Here is a 26,129-nt window from a genome sequence, read left to right as displayed (position 1 = left end):
CATTATGCAACTGACAGATGTGTGCTCCGCTTCCAGAGACGTTCGCTCTCCACCCTTCTCTACAGTTGAGAACATAAACAAGGCCACTGCTCTTTTTCCAGAACCATCACTTCACAATGGGCACAGTACTATATCTTTACTCTTCCTGGCACAAGGCAGTTAATAATGTAAGGAACGATATCAGCGTAGTGTGGCACTTAACATAACCAGCAATCTGCCTGCAGTGTGTCAAGATTAACTATAAACACCACTGTTAGCATAGACCGTGAGTCTATCATGGTTTCCATTTAAAAAAAAAAAAGCTGGTGGTTGCTACCGTAAATCACATGACCAGGACTCCTTCCAAATCACTTGCATTATATTTTCTATACATGGAAAAGATCAGTCAACACATTATTCAAAATTGCTCCTTTTGTGAATCACAGATCAATAATCAGCAAAACTTTACGGATTCTTACATGACTTGCTGGGCTGTTTGGACACATGTAGGGAGACCTCCGTCAGGGGCAGGATATAAACCTCAGGGTCATTCTGAGAGCTGGGGGAGGCTAAAGTGGAAAGGTCCGCTTGGCCCTCCTCCCCCTCCATGTTTTCTAATTCCTGCAGGGAACAAAATCACACAGAAATGTTTGGTTTCTAATTCAATATTTAAAATGCAATTTATTCTTGTGATGCAAAGCTGATTTTTCAGCATCATTACTCCATTCTTCAGTGTCATATGATACTTCATAAATAATTTTGATATGCTGATTAGCAATTGTTTGAACTCTAAATATTAAAAATGTCTTTACTGATATTTTTGTCCAATTTAATGTGTCATCGCTTAATAAAACTATTTATTTATTTAAGAAAAAAATTAAATAAATGGCACAATTCAAACACAAGAAGGAACCTCAGACTCACATTCTTACATCAGCTCTAGTACTTTATGCATACTGTGAAATGAATATGAAATTTTAATAGTCTCTTCTGTCACAGTATGATGGTAGATGAAAGTCTCTTGTGGTATTTCCTCTGTTATGAATGCTGGATGCCACAATCATCTGCTTGGACCCAATAACCTATCCAGCTTCCACAGCTCCACATGGTGGCTCATACTCACACAATGTGACTGTTGTTGAGCATCTGTCTCGGGGAATTGCAGTACTGAAACTGAGCCCTAACCAGCAGGAATTCAATTCCTGTGTTTGATCTGTTTTTGGATTGGGTGTAGGATGCAGAACTAATTTGAATTTAAAGTAATATTATATATATATTAATAATAAGTATTCAAAATAAATGATTTTTTATTCATTCATGTTTTAAGCAGTATGTGTAAAGCACACAATTAAAATGGCCTTGCACTTGCAATTTATTTTTTTATTTTTTTTACTGTTAATTCATAGTTTCACTTGGAATTCTTTTTTATTTTTTTACAATAAAATTACATAAAATGCACTGTTAAATCACTAAAAAGGTATATCACTTAGAAGGTATAAAAGGTATATCAATAATACAGTTAATCGGTTCTCCCTATAAAGCCTGTATCCTACTGTATCATAGTTGTAGCACAAATATCTTGATCAAAACGATATTAAAAAACCTGTAGTGTATGATCCACGTCTGATTGATTGTTTATACTTTTTAGCAAGTAAAAGGCCTTTAGTGCCATTGTTCAAATTTCCAGCTTCAGGTTATGGTGTTTGATGAAAATTTAATTGTTAATCTCTTAATTATCATTGCATTGCATTATACTGTATTGTGTTTTGCACCTCACAATAAAAACTACAGAGTTTTGGTCATAAAAACTCAGCATTTAAATTTCATCTTACAAATATATATTATATTGATTTTTCAGGCTTTATAGTTTTTAATGTAGCATTTTACACAATTTTTCTGTTTTTGTTCAAACATTTTTTACAGCATGTGTACATTTGATAGAATTTGTTGCAGTTACATTATAAAGATCAAAGAGTTTCTCAGTCAATTCTATATTCAGTACAATAAAGGCATTCACCCCCTTTTCACCAGTACTGATGTTGACATCAAGTTGAGGAGCGGTTGTGACCAACTGTTGCATGGCTGTAATGAATTTCTTTGAAATGTAACTCATTACATTTTATGTCAGTCCAATTGAAATTCCAATACCTATAATCTTTGGGCTATTCAATTTACATTCCTACTAGCCAGTTCTTCACTTATGACTATTGTCCACGACTATAAAAGAGTATTCTCACTGTCTGCATATCCTCATATTCTTTGTTTGCCCGATTACAATGAACAACATCTCTTATCTGCTGCCGTAGTACCTCTCCTATTTTAAGACATACAATATTTCTTTATGTAATATCACTATTGTTCTCAGGGAAAAAGAAAGGATTTGCTGAGGAAGGAAAAAACAGCCATTTCTCTATTTTTCTATTTTTCAGGCAGCAGATGGGAAGAGCACATTTTTCACTCATAAAATAATAATAGATTTGACTATGTGCATATATTATGGTGCCAATTATTTATTTAATTCTGGTACTCTGGTATAAAGGTCAAATACATGGTTCTGTGTAGTACTTTACTTGGTTTATAAAATGTATTCTTCTTTTTCCACTAAATGTAAAACAAGCTCTAAGAGCAAATCTATACTGAACCACATCTGCTAATGTGGTGTTTATCATCAGGGGTTGATAGATTGATGCAGTATCATTTACAACCACTTGAGGGTGCAAAGTCATTTACTTAATTCACACAGTCCATCTAAATATTTCATACTTCAATCTGTTATTAATGTGTTATGTGTGCATTACTGAAGAGCTAACAGGACATATTTGAAGAGGAGGCAGCAGTTTATCTTTATTCACCAGCAGTCGATAAAAACTATTTGAAGGCCTGGTGGTTCTTCTTGCTTTATGTGCATGGTGGAATGAAGAGGATTTTTATTTTATCTTATCTTTTAACTTGTCTTTTTATTTTTTGTCTGTATGTCTATTAACAGTCCAGTAAGTAAATAATCTTAAACATTTTAATAATCATGCCAATACAATTTTGATGAGTCTGATAGAAGTAAAGTCTGTTCAGTCATACATCTTAAGACAGTATGACAGACTGAACATAATGTACACGTCTGCTCCACCACGTTTAATAAGAGACATGCTATTTACCCACATAATGGTGTAGGTATGACATCTACCAGAAGTGTTCTGTTTCTAACTGTTCTACCAGAAGGGTACTAACTAACTGGGAACTAGTCAAGTCTACTCTGAAAAATGTCTGCTGACATACAGTACAAAGATAGTAGAACGTGTATGGACTGCAGCCATACACTCAGACTCTTCTCAACAAATGCACAATAAGAAGCCTAAACATCTTGATGAAAAGTACGCCAATGTGAGGCAGCCAACTCAATTCAATTAGACTCAGTAGTTCTGGTTGTAGCTCACTGCACTGGGGAGCAAGGGCTGTTTTCCATTCAGGAAGAGCAGCTGTCTCAGTCCATCAGTGTGTGTGAGAGGGACTGGTGCTAGTTCACAATACACACAATCTCTAAAGAGGCTTTAGTCACATTTAATACCAACACGACTGTGTGTAACAGAGACACATGTTAAATCAGGATGGAAAGATGTGGTCTGGTCCCACATGCTCCAGCAAACGCCATCCACTCCTTGCTAATGTCAGTTAAATCTGCACCTTTGTGTTTCTGTTCAATTACGGAGTATTTTTTGAGAGATTTTCCAGCATGTGTAATCTTACAAAAATACTTTGGTTCTACCATGGTATGATGTAGGGTTATGTGGTATATGCACCATTCAGAATTAAATTGCCTTTTAATTGTCATTTCAGGTCCTGAATTTCAATTAGGGTTCAAAAAAGGATGCAGAATTGTAAATCAAGGAAGGGTGTGTGTGTGTGTGTGTGTGTGTGCTCTTGTTTTTCTGACATCAGGACACAACTCTGTATAATGACATGGGTATGACACAGGTATTACAAGGAGAGGGTGACTTATGAGGACATAACCTATGTCCCCATTTTTCAAAACGCTTTTAAATCATACAGAATGAGTTTTTTTGAGAAAGTAAAAATGCACCAAGTTTCCTGTGAGGGTTAGGGTTAGGTGTAGGGCCATAGAATATACAGTTTGTACAGTATAAATTCATTACGCCTATGGGATGAACCCACTTTTACACAAAAACAAACGTGTGTGTGTGTGTGTGTGTGTGTGTGAATAGAACAGTTGGGAAAAGAGTAGAGTATTATAATATAATATAATATATTTGGTGCTCCTGAGGAAACTATGTTGCTGCTGGAAGAGGTGTCATTGAGGCCAGTAGGGGGTGCTCACCCTGTGGTCGGTGTGGGTACTAGCACCCCAGTGATGGGGGAAAAAATACTGTCAAAAAGCACCATCCTTCGGATCAGATGAAATGTTAAACTAAGTTCTTGACTCTCTGAGGTCATTAAAAAATCCCAGGCCAAATTTTCCCATTGCCCTCTGACCATTATGGTCTCCTAATCATCCCCATATACCGAATGGCTTCATCTTCTCTCCACCAATAAGCTGATGTGTGCTGGCCCTCTAGGGTGGATGCTGCACACTGGTGGTGGATGAGGAGAGCCCTGCTTACAATGTAAAGCTTTTAGAAAAGCTCACTAATATAAATGTAATGAAATATGATTATTATTATTAACATCATAGCAATCTTTAATTTGCTATTATTCATCCCACCAAGGACCATGTTTTCCATTGCCTTTCTCCAGGTCAGTTTTCCGTCTGAACGGCCATACAAATACAGACAGACTTTCCACAGGGTGGCAACCTGTGATTTCTACAGAACACCAAATGCCAGGCTAATTATCTGTGCCACTGTGACTTCCTGGACTAGAAGCACGTTCACAGTCAGCCCAGTGTGGGACGGACATGGACAAACCATCCACCCACTCACACAGTCACTTAGAGCCAACAATCCTATTAAAAACAAACAGTCCAGACACACAGCTTTATATGCAGCACATTAACGGCCTGTAGCTGTGAGCTGTGACGTCCTATGATGTGCCATTCTCCCTCTGCCGCAGTGCATTTGGACATAAACAGCCTGCTTATTCTGATACATTAATCCTCAACTGTGTGTGCCAAACCAAATCTGATAACAACTTATCCCTCTGTCCCCGTCTGTTCATATTCTCTGTTCCCTCTAATTTTTGTTCCTGCTGAGCAAAACCTATTTCTATTAGGCAGAGTCTTCAGCCACCTGAGCAGAATCACCCCATGCATCAGAGTGCTGGGTTCGAAGTGCCATACTTCACAAAGAAATGCTATGGCTCTGTTCCTAAACCTAGTAAGGTGCCCCACTGCCTACATGGGCAGCTGTCCTATAATGCAGCATCCTGACTGTAATGAATGCCATGCATTATGGTGGCATCTGCAATAGATTCAGAACTCTATGTAGCACTAGCATGCTGCTAAGCTAAAACTGAACTACTCGGAAGAACATAAATATACTGTGATGCAATGCATTTTTTATTGTTATTTGTATCCGTATACTGGATATAAAGTACAGTTCAAAAGTTTGGGTGCATTTATTTTAGTAAAACTGTAATATTGAGATATATCAAGAATTGTTTTTATCATAGTTTCTGTTTGAATTTATTTAAAATGTATTCCTATGATAGTAAATCTGAATTTTCACCATCATTATTCCAGTTGTCAGTGTCACATGATCCATTAGAAATCTAATATGATGATTTGCTGCTAAAAAAAAAAAAAAAAAGTTAAATGTTAAAAACAGCTGTGGTGTTTAAAATAATAGAAAAAAAAATACTTTTTCAGGATTATTTGATGAAACTTCAAAAGCATTTATTTTAAATAAAATAATTGTTACTTCACAAATGTTTGTAACTTTTTAAATTTGTCCTTGCCTAATAAAAGTATTCATTTATTAAAATATCCCAATATCACGAAATCCCAATATTAATACATTTTCATACATTATGATGTCATGATGCCTAAATTCATTTGTAGCATTTTAAATTAGCAATTGTTGTTGTTTTTACAAAATACTTTCTAATTTTAATATCTACCAAAGCATCAAAGTAATTAAAGGCTTATAGATATAGAATTTTGATATCAGTGCATCGACGGTATCAGTATAAGCATGTACTTCTGAGTAATGCATGACTTACAAATAGATTTATAATAATTTCTCTTGCTTTGTCTGCGATCTTGGATTAATCTTCACTGAGACTGCCATCTCCACAAAGCATTCATGCAATACTGCTCGAGAAGACAGGATCCTGCTAAACTGTCTATAAAAACAGTCAATAATCTGACTAATTGATGATGCTTTAGTGTCATAGATTGTTTCATAAATCTCATTTGTCTTCAGGTTATCACGTGTTTGAAGAATGAACAATTTGGAAGCAGATACAACAGAAACTGAGCAAAAAAGTCCTTTAGTCCTTGAAATGAGGTCAAAAGGAACACAAAGACATTTTGCACAGAAACAAAGTGCTGAAGATTGACGTTTTCTTTGTAAGGCTGTGTTGGTACATGCATACAAGACTACAAAGACGAATCAAATCTAACAGGCTGAATGGCATGATGTACTTCTGGAAAAATAAAAAACAAGGTGACATCAAACAAAAAATTATAATAGGTTGTTGTAAAAAAGACTGAGTGAATTGAGTGACGTGCCTATAAAATATTAGTATGAGTTACTGGAGAAGGCATTAATTTCTCATCTTCCTTTAATTTGGAGAGCCATTTTGATGGATGAAATGACTAATGAGGACTGAGATCTCACCTTGAAGCTGATGTCCCCTTTCTTGCAGCACAGGCAGGCTAGCATGAGGAAGACAAATGTGAAGAGGCCGGAGAAGGAGACAGCCACCACAGCCAGAGAGGACGGCCATGACAGCTCACTCAACGGGGAGCCACCTGGGGAGCACAAACAGACATTTAGTGTCAAACTCTGCTAAAAGAGTAAATGACTGTTTAAAGGTGAAGTGTGTCAATTATGTGCCTTTAGCGCACAAAAAAAGATCCACATTTTCAAAAAATTCTAACGCTTTACAAATTTTACATTTGTTAATTATAGGATACATTTTCCCATTTATGCCTAAAATTTTAGACTTTTTCTTTAACATCTGAATGACATCAGGATTGACTTGAGTTGAACCATTACATTTAAGTTAAAACACAGGAAATCTGAAAATTTGTCAATGTCATAAATAAAAACATTAAAACGGCACATAAAAAAAACTGACAACAATGGCGGTGAATAACGCAGGTAAATGTTTCATAACATACAAAGTAAATTAAGGAAATGTGAGGGTTTGCAAAGGAGTTGTATATTAATTAATATTGTTGAAAATATAGTTAAAGTATATTGATAAAGTATATTGTTCCTCGTGTGGCATCAAAAACCTTGTCAAAAAAAGAAGGTATTTTGCAGAATGCCAATGCTGCTCATTTATCATGCTGAAATGGATGCATTACACTGTTAAACTCCAAAACTGACAAAAAGCACCACAAAGGTACCATAAAAGTTAGTCAATTATACATCCTGCTAAACTGTCTATAAAAACAGTCAATAATCTGACTAATTGATGATGCTTTAGTGTCATAGATTGTTTCATAAATGTCATACAACTTGTGTCCTGTATCACAAGTCTTCTAAAGTCATACAATAGAGAGCTGCAGTGATGGCATATTTTGTGGGCCCTTCCAGAAATTAGCTTGACAACAGGATTTTCATTAGCTTTTAGATTAATGTAGAAAAAAAAAGCTGTGTGACCAACAAACATCTATGAATCTTCAGTGTTCTTTCAAATAGTCTTCATAAATAGAAACAACTTTTATTAATTTTACTAAATACAATCGTCCAAAGTAAAAATTTTAGTTAAATAAAATTAAGGTTATAAACGAGCTACACCACGGTCACATGACTTCAGTATAACTAACACTAAGCTTCAGACAAATTTTGCGATCTTTATTTATGCTACTTATTTATACTATTTTAAGTTTGAGTTAAAATAGTTTGACAAGAGCATCAAAAGCTCACTATCCAATCAGAGTAGATCACTGTTAACCCCCGCCCCCACGAGAGGTTTGTGTCAAAACACCAAACGAAAAACTGCGAAACGTAAGCAAAATCACGATTAGCGAAAACGAATCTTTGTAAAACATTAACAAAGATTGAAGCATATTTGAAGATTTTGTGCGACTGAGTTAATTTTTTTTCATTTTCATAGTGTTTTTCTTATTTTGTAATGGCATATTTTTGATAGTTTCTGAAAAAGTTACGTTCAGTTTTAAAAAGTTTCGTTCATTATTATTGAAACAAATGTAATTCCATAGTAAAATGGCACCAGATAATGATTATTTCCCAAAAAAAGTAGGGCCTGAAATTTGAAATGTCCCTCGATGTAAAATTGTGGCTGTTTAAACATTCTCCCCCAGCTGCCCAGTTTGATTGTTTAGTGTGCAAATGAAGGAGAAGCGATGAGACGCAGGCCAAAGCATTCAGACCTTTTAACACTCTGTCATTACAAGGACACGGTGGGGGCAGGTGTCACATTTTGGACTACTGCGATTTAATCTGACTTTCACTGTAATCCTTCTGTCAGACATGTGCTCTCTCTCAGGACATCTGCAAAACTCTTCACCACAGTGGCCATGTGTCCTGAAATGGAGGAAGTGGCTCGTTTTACTGATAAGCTGACACATGTCACTGTGTTCCTCACATGACGTCTGTCGGGGTCATGTGGGCTATAAGGCCAGTGCCTCGAAACAAAAATAGACATGGGGCGAATGGTATAAACACAAATACAAGAAAACCGAACTCGGATGGACACTTTTCCGAAACTTAGTAAGATGTCCTGCTGTATAATACCTGCATAGGCAGCTGTCTTTTATGTCTTTTAGTTACACATGCATTGCTGTTTTTGAATTTTTAGAAGTTATTTAACAGTCTTCAGATTGGGAGAACAACCATAACGCCATAATAAAGCTGTCTACTGTATGTAGGCAACTCAGTGGGTTTTGAAACGGAGGCATTGTGACCCAGGAGCAGGGGAGCATGTGTGTATACACAACACCACATATAGAGACACAGTCAGCAACGTGTTAGGTGCACGAAAGCATTTCTCCCACCCACTCCTGCGTCTCCATGGTAACAGGCTGACTGGCTGACCCGTCATGTTGTATTGCACTTCGCTTTTTGTCAAATCTCTCCTCAGCCCCCACCTCTCATAATGATGACACATTTCTGCTGATGCATTAACAGCTGCTCTTTCTATTTTGCTCTCCCTCTTTCATCAGCATTCTCACAGTGTCCTAAACACACAGTTTGGTTCACCTGGGGTCTGTGATACAACATTTCTCTGTCGTTTTGAAATACGAGAAAGATGTCGCATGTAGACACAAGTGTTCAGAAGTGCATGCTCATACTACTTGTGCAAAATGCAGTATGCATAGTATATGTGTGCATAGACACAGCACCCAATAATTGAAACAATAAACATGAATTGGTATATTAATGGACATACAGTGAATTTGCATTGCAGGAAATAAGCTCTGATCAACAAATAATTATAATTCTGAAACATTTAGTTCATCAAGACAATTTTCAGAAAAGAACACAACTTTATGAATTTTGAAGCCTAATTACAATCGCCAATCGCCAAGTACAAAGCTAATAGTAATGCAACTAATGTCATATTTATGGTGTTATTGCATTCATTCCTTGAGGTTTGAATGTTAAATGGGGTGTTTGGGAAAACCTGACCGATCATGCATACAATATGGTATAATAACCAAAAAGCGGTATGTAAAAGAGATAGTTCACCCAAAAATGAATATTCTATCATCATTTATGTCTCATGTCATTCCAAACCCTTAAGAATTGTATTCATCTTTGAAACAAAAATGAAAACATTTTTAATGAAGCCTGTGAGACTTTTCTCCCTTCATTAAAAAGTCCATTATACCAAAACGTTGACGCTACAAAAAGCTCAAGTTTAGGATTTTATTCATATTTAAACATTGATAATGATAGTATATGGATGCTTCCATTTACCATATATGACAAACTTTTTGTATTTTAACTTATCGATGTGTATATGTTGATAAAAGCCTAAATTAAATGTTCATTAGGTGTGTTTATAGACTTGGTTTAAAAATCTCTTAATATTCAGTGATATCTTTGATTTGAGATATCTATAACATTTCATAACTGATGAACTTAGCAACACTGACATTGTGACTGAACTAAACTGAATCAACACTGAACCAAATTGATCCGAATAATGATTCTATTATCTTCTGCTCTTCACAACACTACACTACCTATTATTGTATAAAGCTCTATGGAAATGCATGTGACGTCTTCACTTGAATCTGAGTAAATAACACGTCACATGACTTTTAAGATGTATTTATTTACTTTTGAAGCATCAAAACTTTTTAGTGGCGGGATAGAAATCCCCCCTTTTCATTATCTAATATATGTGTTTCGAAGATAAACCGAACTCTAATGGGATAGAAATGACATGAGGGTGATGAGCATACATACTCACTGAACATACTTTATTAACACTAGTGGAACACAAATTACTTTCACCTTTAAAGACGAGCAGACAACAACTGATAAAGTTGGAGTTGTGGCGTGTATAGAGAATAATAATGAGTGGATAGTTGAGGGTGAGTGAATAGATGGAAGGAAGGAGTGGGAAGCAGTGGCCTGGGACATGACACATCCTGTTCACTGCATCATAAAGCTGTGTGACTCACTCCTCTCGCATTGGATTTCATTAGACAGGGTTCCCTCCAAACTTAATTCTCTTACTAGTTTATCTTCTTTTGTGAGTCTCGCTACTGAACCCAAAACACACTTTCTAGTCTGCTGTTTTCATTTAGGTTTCCCAAAAAACTACTTCACAAAAAGAAAGGGGAAATGAACAGGAAACAGTATATATTAAACCAGCATTATCTTAAGACATCTTCCTCCCACATTAAAAATCTAGAAACGCCACCTAAACGATCGATATGTACAATAACCAGGGTTGGTCTTGCAGCATTAAACTAGAAACTTGGATGTCGACATGTTCAGTCATCTGGTGTTAGTTACTTAGACAAAAGTAATATTAGCAATACGTATAACTGTCTGTTGGCTGCCATCTATAAAGGTGTTTTTTTTTTTGCATTAAAGGGGTCCAATTATGCTCTTATACAAAGTCTTGGATTTGTTTTGGGGTGTACTAGAACAGGCTCTCATACTACTGTAAGTTGTTCGTAAAACACATTTTTCACATATTTTAAATTATAACAACACCTCTCTCCCCAGTATGGCATGAACAGTGCCAGTCAGTGTGTGTTGTGCTTGGCAGCACTCGGCCCCTTACCATAGCTGACTGCGAGCTTCAGTGTTAATATTGCTTCAAAATCATATCAATCTGAGCGGGATTTTAACCCATGTTACTCAAAGAAATGTACTGAAGAACTGGGCAGTACTGAAACACCAGCTGTTCGCCAATCATAAAGCACTGGGACAGCTAACCAATCATATCACACTTTATTTTCGGAAGGCGGGCCTTCATCAGAACAGGTGTCCTGACATGTTATCCTACCCGTCAGATTTTCCTACCCGGGTTTACTGCGCATGCTCACATCAATATTGCGTCTTTTTCTCATGCTAAACAACAATATATTATGTATCTGCATTACTGTAAGGGTAGGTTTAGCGTTGGGGTAGGTGTAGACTTTAATAAAAATGCAATCGAATTGTTAGAAAATAATATTTATTACTGGTTTCCTGTAGCTGTATCCCTTCTAGCTACAACCATGAATATAACACATAATTACTGTATTTGCAGTACTGTAAGGGTAGGATTAGGGTTGTGGTAGGTGTAGACGTTAATAAACCATAACTTTACAGTAGCATGTTTCGTTGTCGAATTGTACTACTAACTGTTTTAGTGGGAGGTAGGAAAATCTGACAGCGTAGGACAAATCGACAGAACACCGGCTCTAATCGAGCTGCTTGTGCCAGGCTGGGGAGAAAGGTATTGTAATAATGTTAAATATGTGAAAAAAAATTTGAACCATGAGAGCATGTTCTAGTACACCCCCAAAACAAATTCAAGACATTGTATAAAAGCATAAAAGGACCCTTTTAAAATGCAAGTTCTTTTTGTGATGTCAAAACTTCAGTGTAACATGATCTTTCAGAAATCGTTCTTATATGGTGATTCCATGCTCAAGAAACATTTCGTATTATCGTCAATATTGAAAACTGTTGTGCTGCTTTTTTTTTTTTTTTTTTTATTGTTTTTTTTTTTTTGTGGTAGGCATTATTCATTGATACAGGATCATTTGATGAATAGAAGGTTCAAAAGAACAGCATTTACCTGAAATAAAATATTTTTGTGTTACATTATAAATGTATTTACTGTGACTTTTGATCAATTTAATGCACCATTGCTGAAAACAAGTGTATATATATATATATATATATATATATATATATATATATATATATATATATATATATATATATATATATATATAATCTACTAGTTTATATCTCCCAATTGCAAAAGGGGAAAGCAACAACTAGGTGATTTTTGCATAATTTCCTATATGTAAACACCACAACAATATTACTATTACATGGCCACATTTTATCTTAGAAAAAAAAACAATGTTGAATTTTTAGGGTAAGAAGCGAAGCAGGAAAAGAGGAAATGAGCAAGTCACGCTGATTTACTGAAACTGGGATTGAAGCAGCAAGTGATTTTAACTTAACAGAGTACAAAACTGCAAATCAAAAACAGGAAGAAAAAAGTAGACTGTGATCCATTTTCCAGAACATTATCAAACAAGAGGTTAGCAGGTGAAGCAGGCAGAATATATTGAGTAAACAAGAATGAATAAACTTTACTTTACAATAAAATGCACCACTGGGACTTTTTTTTTAGTCCTGCCTTTTTAAGTACCCCACTGTTGCCACTCTTCAAACAGCTCTTTTGCATGTCTTTGGTACACTCTGCCTCTCTGCAGATAAATGTTTAAAAAGAAACCTTGAAATTCAGTAATAGGTGTTGTCCAAAAGACATATGACTCCCCAAAGACCTTCAGGCATGGACATTCATTCCAAAACTCATCAGACAGGAGGCCTTTGGGGCGAGAGCTGGGCTTTATGAAGCTGTGGCACAACATTGTTGGGGCATCAATAAGTCATCACCTCATCCTCTGCTAGGAGTGGACACTGTCTGCGAGAGAGTGAATTTTAACAATCCCGCTGATGCCTAGTAGGAAGAAAGCACAGAAGGGAGGGAGGGCCACCTGTGTCCCTATTTTTAGCCTCCATCTTTCTTCCCGTTTTTCTCTGTTTTTCTCTTTCTCCTCCTGCCTCAGCACAGCATAAGTTTCCAGCTGAGCTGTTCTTTCCCTCCTGTTTGTGCACTTTAAAGGCACGCATATAAAAACCCACAATGCCTTTCACATCTGTGACCAGCTGCTGACAGCTTTGCAGACTTCGTGTTGTGCCAATCTTGACACTACTGAAAAAAAAAACTCCAGGTAGTGAGGGTTGCATACTTGTTATTTATATACTATTATAGTGTTTATGAATCTTTTGAACTGGGTTAGGGCTAGAGTTAGTTTTTTTTATATATATATAAATATATATATATATATATATATATATATATATATATATATATATATAGTAGTTTGACTTTAGCTAAACTCAGTTTTAGCTTTATTTTTTTGTAAATTTTAGTACTTCTACTTAAAGTTTCTTTTCTACTTAAACATTTTTTATTTTCATTGTTTTTAGATTTTTTAGATTTAAATTTTTTTTACTATTTTTTTATTATTATTTAATAATTAATTTTATTCTATTTCATCTTTATTTCAATTAGCAAAAAAATTTTTTTTATAATTTTTGTTAATCAAAAAAACGACAATTTTAGTACATCTACTTAAAGTTTTTTTCTACTTAAACATTTTTATTTTCTTTTTTTTTCAAATTTTTTTAACTGTTTTTTTTATTTATTATTATTTAATAATTCATTTTATTCTATTTCATCTTTATTTAAATTAGCCAAAACTATTTTTAATATTTTTTGTTAATCACAAAAAAAACTACAAAACAGTTTCAGACAGGAAACATTATTCTTTAGACAATGTTGCTTGGGGTCATCTGCACAGGCAGCACATTCTTCCCCTCTCTCGCTCTGAAAAACAAGATCCGGCTCCATTTGCTTCGGTGGATAAGCCTGTATCACTGGGAATAAGAGAATAAACGATAAGCACTGGAACGCTAGTGGAGGTACTCGTTCAATTCACAACAGTATTGACCTTTACACACTGATGTAGAGCAGAGTGCACCAGACTCTAGCTGAGACAACGGGAAAATAGGACCAGTGACATTTAGGGAAGAATATTGGGCCTAGTATGGGGTGGGATGGGGGGAGTGATTCACATTTGTCCCAGTTTGGCCTTTTTGGAACTGCCTACAGCGCATTTAAAATTAATTATTTTAGTTTTTTGTGCTGTTCTTTATTTCTTTCGACAACATAGAATAAACCCTTAATGACCTCATCTGTTCACATGATGCTGGTGAACTGCAGAGCTGGTGCAAACATATCCACATAGCTATGATTAAATGCTTTCATAACTGCTGCTTTCTCACCAATCTCATGTGTTCTAAATATCTAAAAGTCACTCTCAGCAGTGTGAATCGTGTCTGAATGTTTGTTAACAGTGTATTGCTGCAAGGGTAGTTCCAACTTAAAAAATAAATAAACATTAATAATAAATTTAATTCTAAGAAAATAATGGAAAATAACTTTGCTGTGAGTATAGTGGGCCACTGAATCACGTTTAGACTACTGAATATTTTAAATAAGCATTTGCAAATTCTGCAGTTCACTTAACAGCCACCGGTGTCGCTAATAACAATGGTTTCTGAATTCTACATACAGCCTCTTTAACATGAAAATAATCAATCTGCTACTTGGAAACAGCCAGAATTTTAACACTGGTGAAAATTTACTTAAAGGGGGTCATATGATGTAATTTCGATTTTTACTTTATCTTTGGAGTGTTACAAGGTCTTGGTGCATAAAGTAGATCTGTAAACTAAAGTCTCAATCCAAATTCTTTATAAAAGTTAAGACTCATCCACACCCCCCAAAACATGCGCCCAGATCTCTACGTCAATGTGTGGGAAGATAACGCGTATAACGCGCATAACGCTATGTCCTGTCAAAGAAAGAAGGCCTTTTATACCTTTTATTCTCGTTGTAGTATTGTTGTTGCCGCCACCACTATGTCATTTAGACACTTTGTGTTTCACTATGAAAGTGAAACTACTTTGTTTGGTCTTCCAAAAGAGAACGATATCCGCTTCGTCATGCCTGGGGCTGATCCGTACTGGTCGCTGAGGAAATGCATCAACTTTGCACTCTGGATTGCCAGATCGGCTTTCACCGTGGATAAAGCGGAGTCCAGCCCAGGGTCATCACATGTGATTGCCACAAGCCCAATGGACGCTCCTTAGTAGAATCCACCAGCCGCGCAATTCCCAAGCCGCCCGCTTCTGCTCACTCAAGCTGGCCTCCACTTACTCTAGGTCACAGCTTTCTCTAGGCCTCCAGCCTCTGCTCACTCAAGGATGTGGTGTGTGACGCTGTTTTGTTGAGAAAGCAAAACTAATTAGTTTGGCCTTCCAAAAGAGGACACAACTAGAAATGTTTATATCATGTTTATAATGGGTTTTATGTCTCATCGCTCCGGCCGGACAGGGCATTACAATATGTTAAGGGGCGTAACATTTCCGTCACACACTTGAGGTATTCGGCCAATCACAACGCACTGGATAGCTGGCCAATCAGAGCACACCTAGCTTTTCAGACCGATGAGCCTTGTAAAAATCGATGCATTTCAGTAGGCAGGGAGAAAGAATAATGTACAGTATGTGGAAAATAACATGTTTTTTTTTAACTTAAACCACGTAAACATTCAATTGAACCAAATAATGTTATTTTCAGCAGCATCATATGACCCCTTTCATTTTAATACACTTTTATATGTGCTTTGCTTTCATTTATTTCTCATGCAGTTAGCTTTGCAATTGGCTAATTTGCAAGCTCTAGTGGAAACAATTGTGAGATGAGTTTCCAATGCAGTGCTATTTGTATGATTCTGTAATATCCATGAAGTATTAAGCTCCACTCCATTTAACACATTTAATCATATTTGCACAGACTTCTCACCACAATCATTGTAGAACATATGAAAACTGTCCAGATTTCAGGAGAGAGACTTATCACAGCTTATGCAGAAATACACACAAACACACGAGTAAACAAGAAAAAAGAAAACATTAATTTCATTAAACAGTCGGTGTTGATTCATTGGAAAAGTGATGTGGTTTTTTCACTGCCCTAGAGAAGAATTGATGCTGACAGCTGCCTTCTGTCAACCATTGAGTGAGTGATACGACAAAACCCACAGAGAGAGAGAGAGAGCAATATATTGCCAAATTACTGGCTGTTAAAGCGCCTGAGAGAATGAAGACACAGTGATCCGATGAAGGAATGTTTCTTGGTGAAGGTTAAATGAGGGTGGAGGGTAAACAGCAAGTGGCTCTTTTCACTGAATGTAAAGCATCGAACCACTAGTTCAGCACAGATGGCAACCCATAGTTCTCGTAAGCACAGTAATCAAAGGGGCTTGACGGGAGATGGGGAGCAAGCAATCTTAAATGCTCCATCTCATAAGCTTTACTTCTAGAGCTGTTTACATCTACTGGTTGTGAATAAATTCTTGTAAACACTCCAGTCATTGAAAGGATATAATGAATACTGTGGAAGTAAATGGCTACCATCAACTCTGTGGTTACAAACATTCTTCAGAATATCTTTTGCTCTCAGCAGAAGAAAGAAACTCGACTCGACTGATTTCAATAGAATTTGGCATTACCATGATGAGGTATGTTATTAAGCTAACAGCACAATACAAAAGTCCGGAAAATCAGAGAAAAAAATCAGAGGAAAATCAGTTCACTCTGTGGCCATTTAAAATTAATTAGACTAAATATTTTGATCAATAATTTTTTGGAATTGAATTAATTGTAAAAATATAAAAATATATAATTATTTTCTTTTTGGGTGTATTTTCTTCACTATCTTCTGTAATGAATGATTAATGTCACACTGCTTTACAATTTGGTAAAGGAAAATTTATTATTTTGTTTGAAACTGACTTTGTGTCGGCAATGCATTTACAGTATGATGCCTATAAATGCTGTCTATGTTATAGCTCACTAGGTTTTGGAATAGATCCTTTGACCAGAGCCCTAGCTTTGTTAGGTTGACTTATTCCCTAGATAATTAATAATTAATTACTCAAAGTCATTAAGTTTTAGTGCCGGGTATCTTTGCATTGCCGCTCATTTCATGCCCCCACAGAAACACTTATGAGAACACTAATGTGTTTCACTAAAGTGTGTGTGTGTGTGTGTGTGTGTGTGTGTGTGTGTGTGTGTGTGTGTGTGTGTGTGTGTGTGTGTGCGTGTGTGTGTGTGTGTGGATACACATTCAGGAAGGAGAATGTTTTTTTTTTTTTTGTAACCATTCCCTCTCAGTAACAACATGTCTGACACAGATAAGAGAACAACATCCAATGACAACACACACACACACACACACACACACACACACATAATAACTAGCTAATTTAAATGCCAATGAATATACTTAAGCTACATGCCATCAGAAAATGTTGAAATACAAACATAATTTTTTTTTTCTAAAAACCTATAGATCATACGAACATCATACAAGGAAACCCTCACCACAGATATGACTATCTACCATTAAATAAGAACATAATGCCTCTTCCTCTCAGCCTCAAGATCTCTCTCATCAAAAGAGAGACACGCTTTCCTGTGTAGTTCCTTATTTTGACTAATGACAGTTCTTCTCTAATGCACAACATGCACATATGCTCAGTGGACACACTACAAGACTAAAGACCTCACGCGGCATGCAGCATTCACGGCATTCATCCAGACGAGGTCAGGATGAGGTGGTGCAATAAACACTGCATGAACTCTCCTGAGGCGGTCGAGTGAATTCAACTATATAAGTATCTGTTAGGGAAGGGAGAGATAGCAGTCTGTACAAAAACTCATCTTCTTGTTAAGACAGGGTTAAAAAGTATATCCAAATGCAATGCACTGGGAAAATTGCTCTCTTGTTTCTATAATGGAAATTACGGTAACACTTTAGTATAGGGTCCAATTCACACTAATAACTAGTTGCTTATTAGCATGTCTATTATTAACATATTGGCTGTTTATTTGTGCTTATAAAGTACATATAATGCATGACACCCATAATCCTACCCAATACCCTAAACTTAAAAACTACCTTATAAACTATTAATAAGCAGCAAATAAGGAGTTAATTGAGGCAAAAGTCATAATTAATGGTTAGTTAATAGTGAGAACCGGACCCTAAAATAAAGTGTGACCGAAATTACTTAGTGGACTAAGACTTATCTTACCAGAAATTAACTCTGAGAATGTTGTCTGGGCTGGATTAAAGTATTGTGGTGTCTCTGATGCTCCGCTCCAAGTATTGTTGTTTGACTAGTGCCTCAGAGCCTTGTGTTACTTGGCTTAAAGTTTGATTTATGAAATCTGTCCAGCACTGTCAGGAAACAATATCTGCATTAGCCAGAAGGACAGCAAAGGCAGCATGGTTTCTTCCTGAACAACTGCCTAAGAGTCCTATCTTAGGACATGTTTTTCTCCAGAAAATCTCACATTTCTACTGCACATGAACTCCATAAGGTTCAAAAAACAGATTTATGACCCGATATCATAGAAGATCTTCAAAAGATGCTGTTGAAGAATCTTTTTAAGTTCTGTGTTTCTGTAGATATCCATCTAAACTGCCGGTGCTTAAAAAAAACGCAAGTAGATCTCTAGCCCAAAGAAACTACAGATGCACTGATATAATATAATATATTTATAATTAATACTGCAATATTCAGTCAAACAAATTTGAATGGTTCCTTTAGATTTTTAGCGACAAACCTTTTTTAAAAGTGTGGAAAGAAATAGCTCAAACTTCAGGCACTGGTTGTAAATCTTGTGATGTTATGGTTCTGAAGAGGCCTGAAATATGGCTTTGAGCTGTTGAATTGCATTCTGTTGACTTTCTGAACTTCAGCGAATCACCATGATTTTCAATTAAATCTTGAATTCAGACAGGCCCCTGTCCATGGTGCTGATTCTAAGCACAGGTACAAAAGCCAGTCACCTTCAGTCACCATGTTCATAAAGTCCTTCATAGGTATTTCATCAGCAAAGCAACAGAGGTTGTAGACTGTAGCCTAACAAGTGTGCTTAAACAGCATGTTCGTAACAGAGAACACTCAAACCTAAATATCATCAGATAAAAGAAAACTAAATATACAGAAGAAATCCACAGCATCCAACTTAAAAATAACAATTCTGATTGAATGAGCAGTGGCTTGACTGCTTCGGCTACACATTATACAGTATATTAAAACACTAGCATATGTGAGTCGCTTTGCAACCACTAACAGTCAACATTTAAACTAATGAACTGCACTACATGCCAGAATACATGATTTTTATTACTACAAATAATAATTGTAATATTTATTCAACATTTGTTTCATATTTCCTGTGACAATTGCAAACTGTCTGTCTTAATAGGATTGATAAAAAAAAAAATCACTCTCAGGCCATCCAAGAACAGATTTGGATGAATTTAGCATTACATCACTTGCTCACAAATGGATCCTCAGCAGTGAATGGGTGCCGTGAGAATCACAATAATTTACATGTAATCTACATGATTCCAGTCTGTCCATCAATTAACATCTTACGAAGCAAAAAGCTGTGTGTTTCCAGTAAACAAATCTATCATTAAGGCATAACTTCAAACTGTCGCTTTCTGCTATAATGCGAGTCCTCTATCCAAAATACTGTTTTCTTCATCGAAAAGTCCTCTTTTCTGAATCAGGAGGGAAATATGCACTAAATACAAGCTAAAACAATCCAAAAAGTTTTAAACCAATATGTGGGTTGAGATTTTGATGTGACAGGACAACAGCAGATGGACTATTTCACTGGAGGAAGCATTATTATGGATTATGAACTCAACAGAAGTGATGGTCTAAAGTTAAAATGCTGTAATGTTCCTCTACAAACAAACAGTTTTACACTTTACAAGGCATTAACTAATGGACTGGAGTTGTGTGGATTACTTGTGGATTATTGTTATTTTTTCCAGCTGTTTGGACTCTCATTCTGAAGGGGCATCCATTCACTGCAGAGGATCCATTGGTGAGCAAGGGTTGTGAATCTGTGAATCTGGGAATCTGAGAGAGTCTAGGATAAAACAAAATCCTCATAAACTTACATAAAACTGTAGTAAAGTGTCACAACCACAGTGAAGTATCAAGTATCATCCTCTAACAGTGTCTGAGGATTGTGTTGTTGTGACCAGGGAGCAGTAAAGCCCAATTCCCAGACAGTTCCAGGTCAACCACATCCATGATGCATGTGGCTTTATGGGACTCATGAATAGAGCCTGACCTTGAGAGCCAGGCATGCTAAATAACTGTCAGAATGCAGCATGACTACAGATTCTGACAAAAGCACGACGTCTTAGCCTAACAGACCATTTTTGAATGCTTTGATGTGGTTCCTTCATATATAGTCATCCATAAACTCAGCGCAACAACCTTAAACACAGGGATGGGTTAAGTGAGGAAAGTATAGGCCCTGGTTCTGATTTTGATCCAACATAACAATTATGGTTCTGTGATACATTTTATTTTTAAATAAAAACAGTTTACTACAACAAACTCTAACTGCCATATGTAAATGGACTGATAATTGGAATGATTCTATACTACCATACAGCAGTAGTATTTTATGCTCACCAAAGCTGGAATCTATTTGGGGGAAAAAATGATATAAATAGAAAAACAATAACATTGTGAAATTTTACTGCAATTTAAAACACAATTTTTTTTTTTATTAAATGTTTCTTTTCGTCGGGCGGTGGAAGGAATACTTCGAGGATCTTCTCAATCCCACCGACTTGTGTTCCGTTGAGGAAGCAGTGGCTGGGGACTCGGAGGGGCACTCGTCCATCACCCGGGATGAAGTCATCGAGGTAGTTAAAAAGCTCCTCGGTGGCAAGGCACCGGGGGTGGACGAGATCCGCCCCGAGTACCTCAAGTCTCTGGATGTTGTGGGGCTGTCTTGGCTGGCACGCCTCTGCAACATCGCATGGCGGTTGGGGACAGTACCTCTGGACTGGCAGACCGGGGTGGTGGTCCCTCTTTTCAAGAAGGGGGACCGGAGAGTGTGTTCCAACTATAGGGGGATCACACTTCTCAGCCTCCCTGGAAAAGTCTATGCCAGGGTACTGGAGAGGAGAATTCGGCTGATAGTGGAACCTCGGATCCAGGAGGAACAGTGTGGTTTTCGTCCCGGTCGTGGAACACTGGACCAGCTCTATACCCTTTCCAGGGTGCTGGAGGGTTCATGGGAGTTTGCCCAACCAGTCCACATGTGTTTTGTGGACTTGGAGAAGGCATTCGACCGTGTTCCTCGCGACATCCTGTGGAGGGTGCTCCGGGAGTATGGGGTCGGCGGCTCCCTACTTAGGGCTGTTCGGTCCCTGTACGACCGGAGCAAGAGCTTGGTTCGCATTGCCAGCAGTAAGTCAGACCTGTTCCCGGTGCATGTTGGACTCCGGCAGGGCTGCCCTTTGTCACCGGTTCTGTTCATGATTTTTATGGACAGAATTTCTAGGCGCAGCCAAGGGCCGGAGAGTGTCCGGTTTGGGGACCATACGATTTCGTCGCTGCTTTTTGCGGATGATGTTGTCGTGTTGGCATCCTCAGACCAGGACCTTCAGTGTGCATTGGGACGGTTTGCAGCCGAGTGTGAATCGGCTGGGATGAGAATCAGCACCTCCAAGTCCGAGGCCATGGTTCTCAGTCGGAAAAGGGTGGATTGCCCACTTCAGGTTGGTGGAGAGTTCCTGCCTCAAGTGGAGGAGTTCAGGTATCTTGGAGTCTTGTTCACGAGTGAGGGAAGGATGGAACGTGAGATTGACAGACGGATCGGTGCAGCTTCTGCAGTAATGCGGTCGCTGTACCGGTCTGTCGTGGTGAAGAAGGAGCTGAGCTGTAAGGCAAAGCTCTCGATTTACCGGTCAATCTACGTTCCTACTCTCACCTATGGTCATGAGCTGTGGGTCATGACCGAAAGGACAAGATCCCGGATACAGGCGGCCGAAATGAGCTTTCTCCGTCGGGTGGCTGGGCGCTCCCTTAGAGATAGGGTGAGAAGCTCGGTCACTCGGGAGGAGCTCAGAGTAGAGCCGTTGCTCCTCCACATCGAGAGGAGCCAGCTGAGGTGGCTCGGGCATCTATTTCGGATGCCTCCTGGACGCCTTCCCAGGGAGGTGTTCCAGGCACGTTTCACCGGGAGGAGGCCCCGGGGAAGACCTAGGACACGCTGGAGGGACTATGTCTCCCGGCTGGCCTGGGAACGCCTCGGGGTCCCCCCGGAAGAGCTGGAGGAAGTGGCTAGGGAGAGGGAAGTCTGGGCGTCTCTGCTTAGACTGTTGCCCCCGCGACCCGGCCCCGGATAAGCGGAAGATGATGGATGGATGGATGGATGGGTTTCTTTTTTTATTCCTGCAGTCTCAAAGCTGAATTTTCAGCATCATAACTCCAGTCTTCAGTGTCACATGATCTTTCAGAAATCATTCTAATATGCAGATATGCTTTTTGAGAAACATTTCTTATTATTATCAATTTATATATATATATATATATATATATATATTATTATTTTTTTTATTTTTTTTACCATGATATTTTGTAAACCAAGGACTCTTTGATGAAAGTTCAAACTATTTTTTATGATATTTGATAGTAACATTTCTCAGCTCAAGTCAAGATGGCAAAGTTAATAACTTACGGGTCAGAGAACAAATCGATTCAATTCAGTGAGGGAATGAATCATTACAGTGAATAAAACTAAGACTAAAGATTAAATTTGGACTAATTATTAAAACAATCTGCAAATAGCTAATTTGCAAATTAATCAGATTAGAGCCTGTTCCATCTTTTTAAGAATGTTTTCTTTTTTAAGGATGGTACCACTTTTTATCTGATTCCCAGCCCCATGCATTACTCTAATACAGTCCTAGCCTTAAAACAGCACTTGACATTCAAACTGCTGTAATGTGATGAATCAAAACTGCCCTGTGCGTTTATAATCCATGACTTAAATCCATCCTCTGGTATGGCCAAGATACTGAGAGTGAAAGACTGATTTGCTCTTGTTACACGCCACACCATCCATTGCCACTGAAACATTTAATCTCAATCCCATTACTTGACCAGTCAGAGTAACAGACTGCTGCTGACTCCAGCCCGTTATGGGGCGTGTATATCACCAAGACAGCCTACAGTCACCCTAAATATGTTCTCATTAAGTAAGAGGGAATCTTTACAGCCATAGCCAATGCCCTTCCTGCACTACTATCATCTCAAACCAGGGTTGACTGTTGTGAATCAAATATGGAAACTCATATACTCACTTCATTCTTATTCTTAAAAAAATAAAGGTTATTTACTGGCATCAATGGTTCCATTAAGAACCTTTAAAACTGTGCAAAAGGTACTTTATAGTGGAAAAAGGTCTTTACTAAAAATAAAAGTGTTCTTTTAAGAACTGTCCACTGAAAGGTTCTTTGGGAACCAAAAATGCTCCTTCAATGTGAAAAACCTCTTTTGGAGCCTTTATTTTAAGAGTACTGAGCTGGATCTGATTTAATGTCATTCAACTCACTAGAAAGATGGGGGAAGTTATGGTTGTCGGAAGTTCCCTTGGAAAGCAAGGAATGCAAGAGTGCAATTGAATTAAGCACAGGACAGTGCACCGGTCAAGGCATCTTTTCAGCCATCATTTATTGGTCGTGATTGGGAGTGTCCGTAGCCCTCATATTTCTCAATCTAATTACAGCTGTGGGCGTTACATAATAGTTTGTTACGGCTTCCTAACCAGTGAGCCATTCAAACCCCGATCTGCATGTGAAAGTCATATCTAGAGTGCCTGGTAAAAACACAAACAGCGATCAAGAAGGAAGCTGACTGCCTCCACACACCAGATTCAGAGGCAGCTGAACAGAAGCTGATTCATTAGTATGCTGCACGTCACCTCGGCCAGGGATGCTTTTGGCTCTGTTTACAACACTACCTATTTCTTTCCTCACCTATGTCACCCAAATTCATGCTGCTCAGATTTCGAAGGTCTCAGCACACCAGCAGATGCATCGCATGCTGTATATGTTTCTCTTAATGAACAGCGTACGCCATCTCCAGACATGCATCCTCTCTCACCGAGCTGCAGGGCATGCATGAAGAGCGAGACTGATGCCACGAGACAAAGAGTGCACGTGAATCTCAGTGTCAAAGGTCAGCCTCCAACCACAAAGCATGGTCTGCCCTCACAGTCACTGAGTGTGACACCACAGGCTGCTGACTTCTCGAGGAAGTAAACAGCAGTGCATAGATATGTCAAACACACAGACATTATGCAACGGAACTGCCTTGGGAACACAGGACACACAAGAAGAGGAACACCACAGTTATGTCTGACTAATGCCAAGTCAGCTCTGTTTGACTGCAAATGTGCAAAACACACTCTTGCTCTGTAGTGCATAATGCGTGCATGTGCAAGTGCACACACATGTAGCATGTCTTTTGATAAATGCATTATTTACAAATAAATAAATATTTGATAATAAATGTATTCATTTATTTATAAACATCTAAATGTTTCAATGTAAGTTATTTGTTTAAAAATAGCTTGGAAAAAAATACTGATTAAAACCATACAAAAAATATGTGCAAACTTCATTTAAACACATTATTAAGCCTAAATAAATGATTAAATACATGTTTGCATTCATGTATTACTTATTGTAAACATTTTTAATCCAAAACTGTGGCTGTTTCAACATCACAAAATAAGTCTAAATTGTTTCATCTCATTAGTAGCATTTACATCAGAGCATATTTATTGAATAATGAAAGGTTGTGGTTCAGAATATGTCATGTTTTTACTCACCTGTGTCGAAATGCGAGCTGAAGGCAAAACTGGGATTAAATAAAACCGAGGACATGACCGCGACAAATACCGACGCTTTCATCCTCCTCATCAGGCTTCAGATTTACTGCAGGACACTGGATTGTACATTAAATAAAGAAAAAAAATCGATTCATAAAAGAAAATCAGGCATGAGGTTGCTCCGATGCATCATGAAACACAGCGCGCGCGCCGCGTCATTTCTGCCTCACTTCAGATGCGTCGGGTTTTGAAACAGATGCTGGGAAACATTTCCGCTCGTTTAACGCGTTTCAGTGTAAACAGCGCAGTGTTTCCTCGTCCATCAGGCTGTTTACTGAAGGCTCCTCGGGGTAGACCACCTATCAGCGCCGCGTTTCGTCCATGTGCAGGCTATGCACCAATATTTCTGTGTCTGGCAGTTATCCAGTAGCGTTCCTGCAATTGTTTTGCTGTGCCTGCAGCTGTACCCTTCGGACACGCAGTGTTTGATATATACTGAGAGCTCTGGGCAGTTTTGGAGTGTGTTGGGGGGGATTGTTAATGCTGCAGCGGCAGTGACAGACAGGAGAGAGCGTCACACAGCAGTACTATGAAGGGTTTGGTCGACAGAATGCCTACACTACAATATAGGTCTTCCCTGTTTAAAATAACAGCTTGAACCATCTTAATTTAACTGGTAAGATGCTTTAACATGGTCTCCCAACCTGACCAACAGAAAGTGCCTGAAAGCCTTCTAAAACCACATATCAGTCTGGGAGATCAGGAAAACAGCAAGAAGTATCTTTTGAGGATGTACCACCACCATACCGTTTAATAAATCTGTGTAGAAAAAAAAAACTACAACCCCAAATGACACATATGCTCGGTAATTTTGGCAAACAAAATCCTTGGTGAAATAGATTTTTCAAACTCTCCAATGTGGACATGTGTTTATGCTTATTCAAAGGTTTC

At 37.9% G+C, this 26,129-nt stretch overlaps 1 protein-coding gene across 3 annotated transcripts in view; it reads right to left on the bottom strand.

The window, feature by feature from the left end:
• LOC113051280 (serine/threonine-protein kinase LMTK1-like) overlaps positions 1 to 25,760 on the bottom strand; it is a 41,647-nt gene extending 15,887 nt beyond the window's left edge. Inside the window, exons 1-3 of one of the 3 annotated variants that reach the window (XM_026214901.1) lie at positions 25,179 to 25,760; positions 6,768 to 6,901; positions 459 to 600 (exon numbers count right to left, since the gene is read on the bottom strand). In XM_026214901.1, the coding sequence (XP_026070686.1) occupies positions 459 to 600; positions 6,768 to 6,901; positions 25,179 to 25,269 (367 nt within the window). In that variant the 5' untranslated portion in view covers positions 25,270 to 25,760. The remainder of the gene's footprint in view (positions 1 to 458; positions 601 to 6,767; positions 6,902 to 25,178) is intronic. The other 2 variants (XM_026214885.1, XM_026214892.1) reach the window with 2 other exon arrangements.
• Between the last annotated feature and the right edge of the window lie 369 nt (positions 25,761 to 26,129).

Source organism: Carassius auratus, chromosome 3, assembly GCF_003368295.1.
Source record: "Carassius auratus strain Wakin chromosome 3, ASM336829v1, whole genome shotgun sequence".
In the NCBI taxonomy this organism is placed as follows: domain Eukaryota; kingdom Metazoa; phylum Chordata; class Actinopteri; order Cypriniformes; family Cyprinidae; genus Carassius; species Carassius auratus.
Note: the sequence above shows the minus strand (reverse complement) of the source record. Positions and strands in the feature narration are given on the sequence as shown.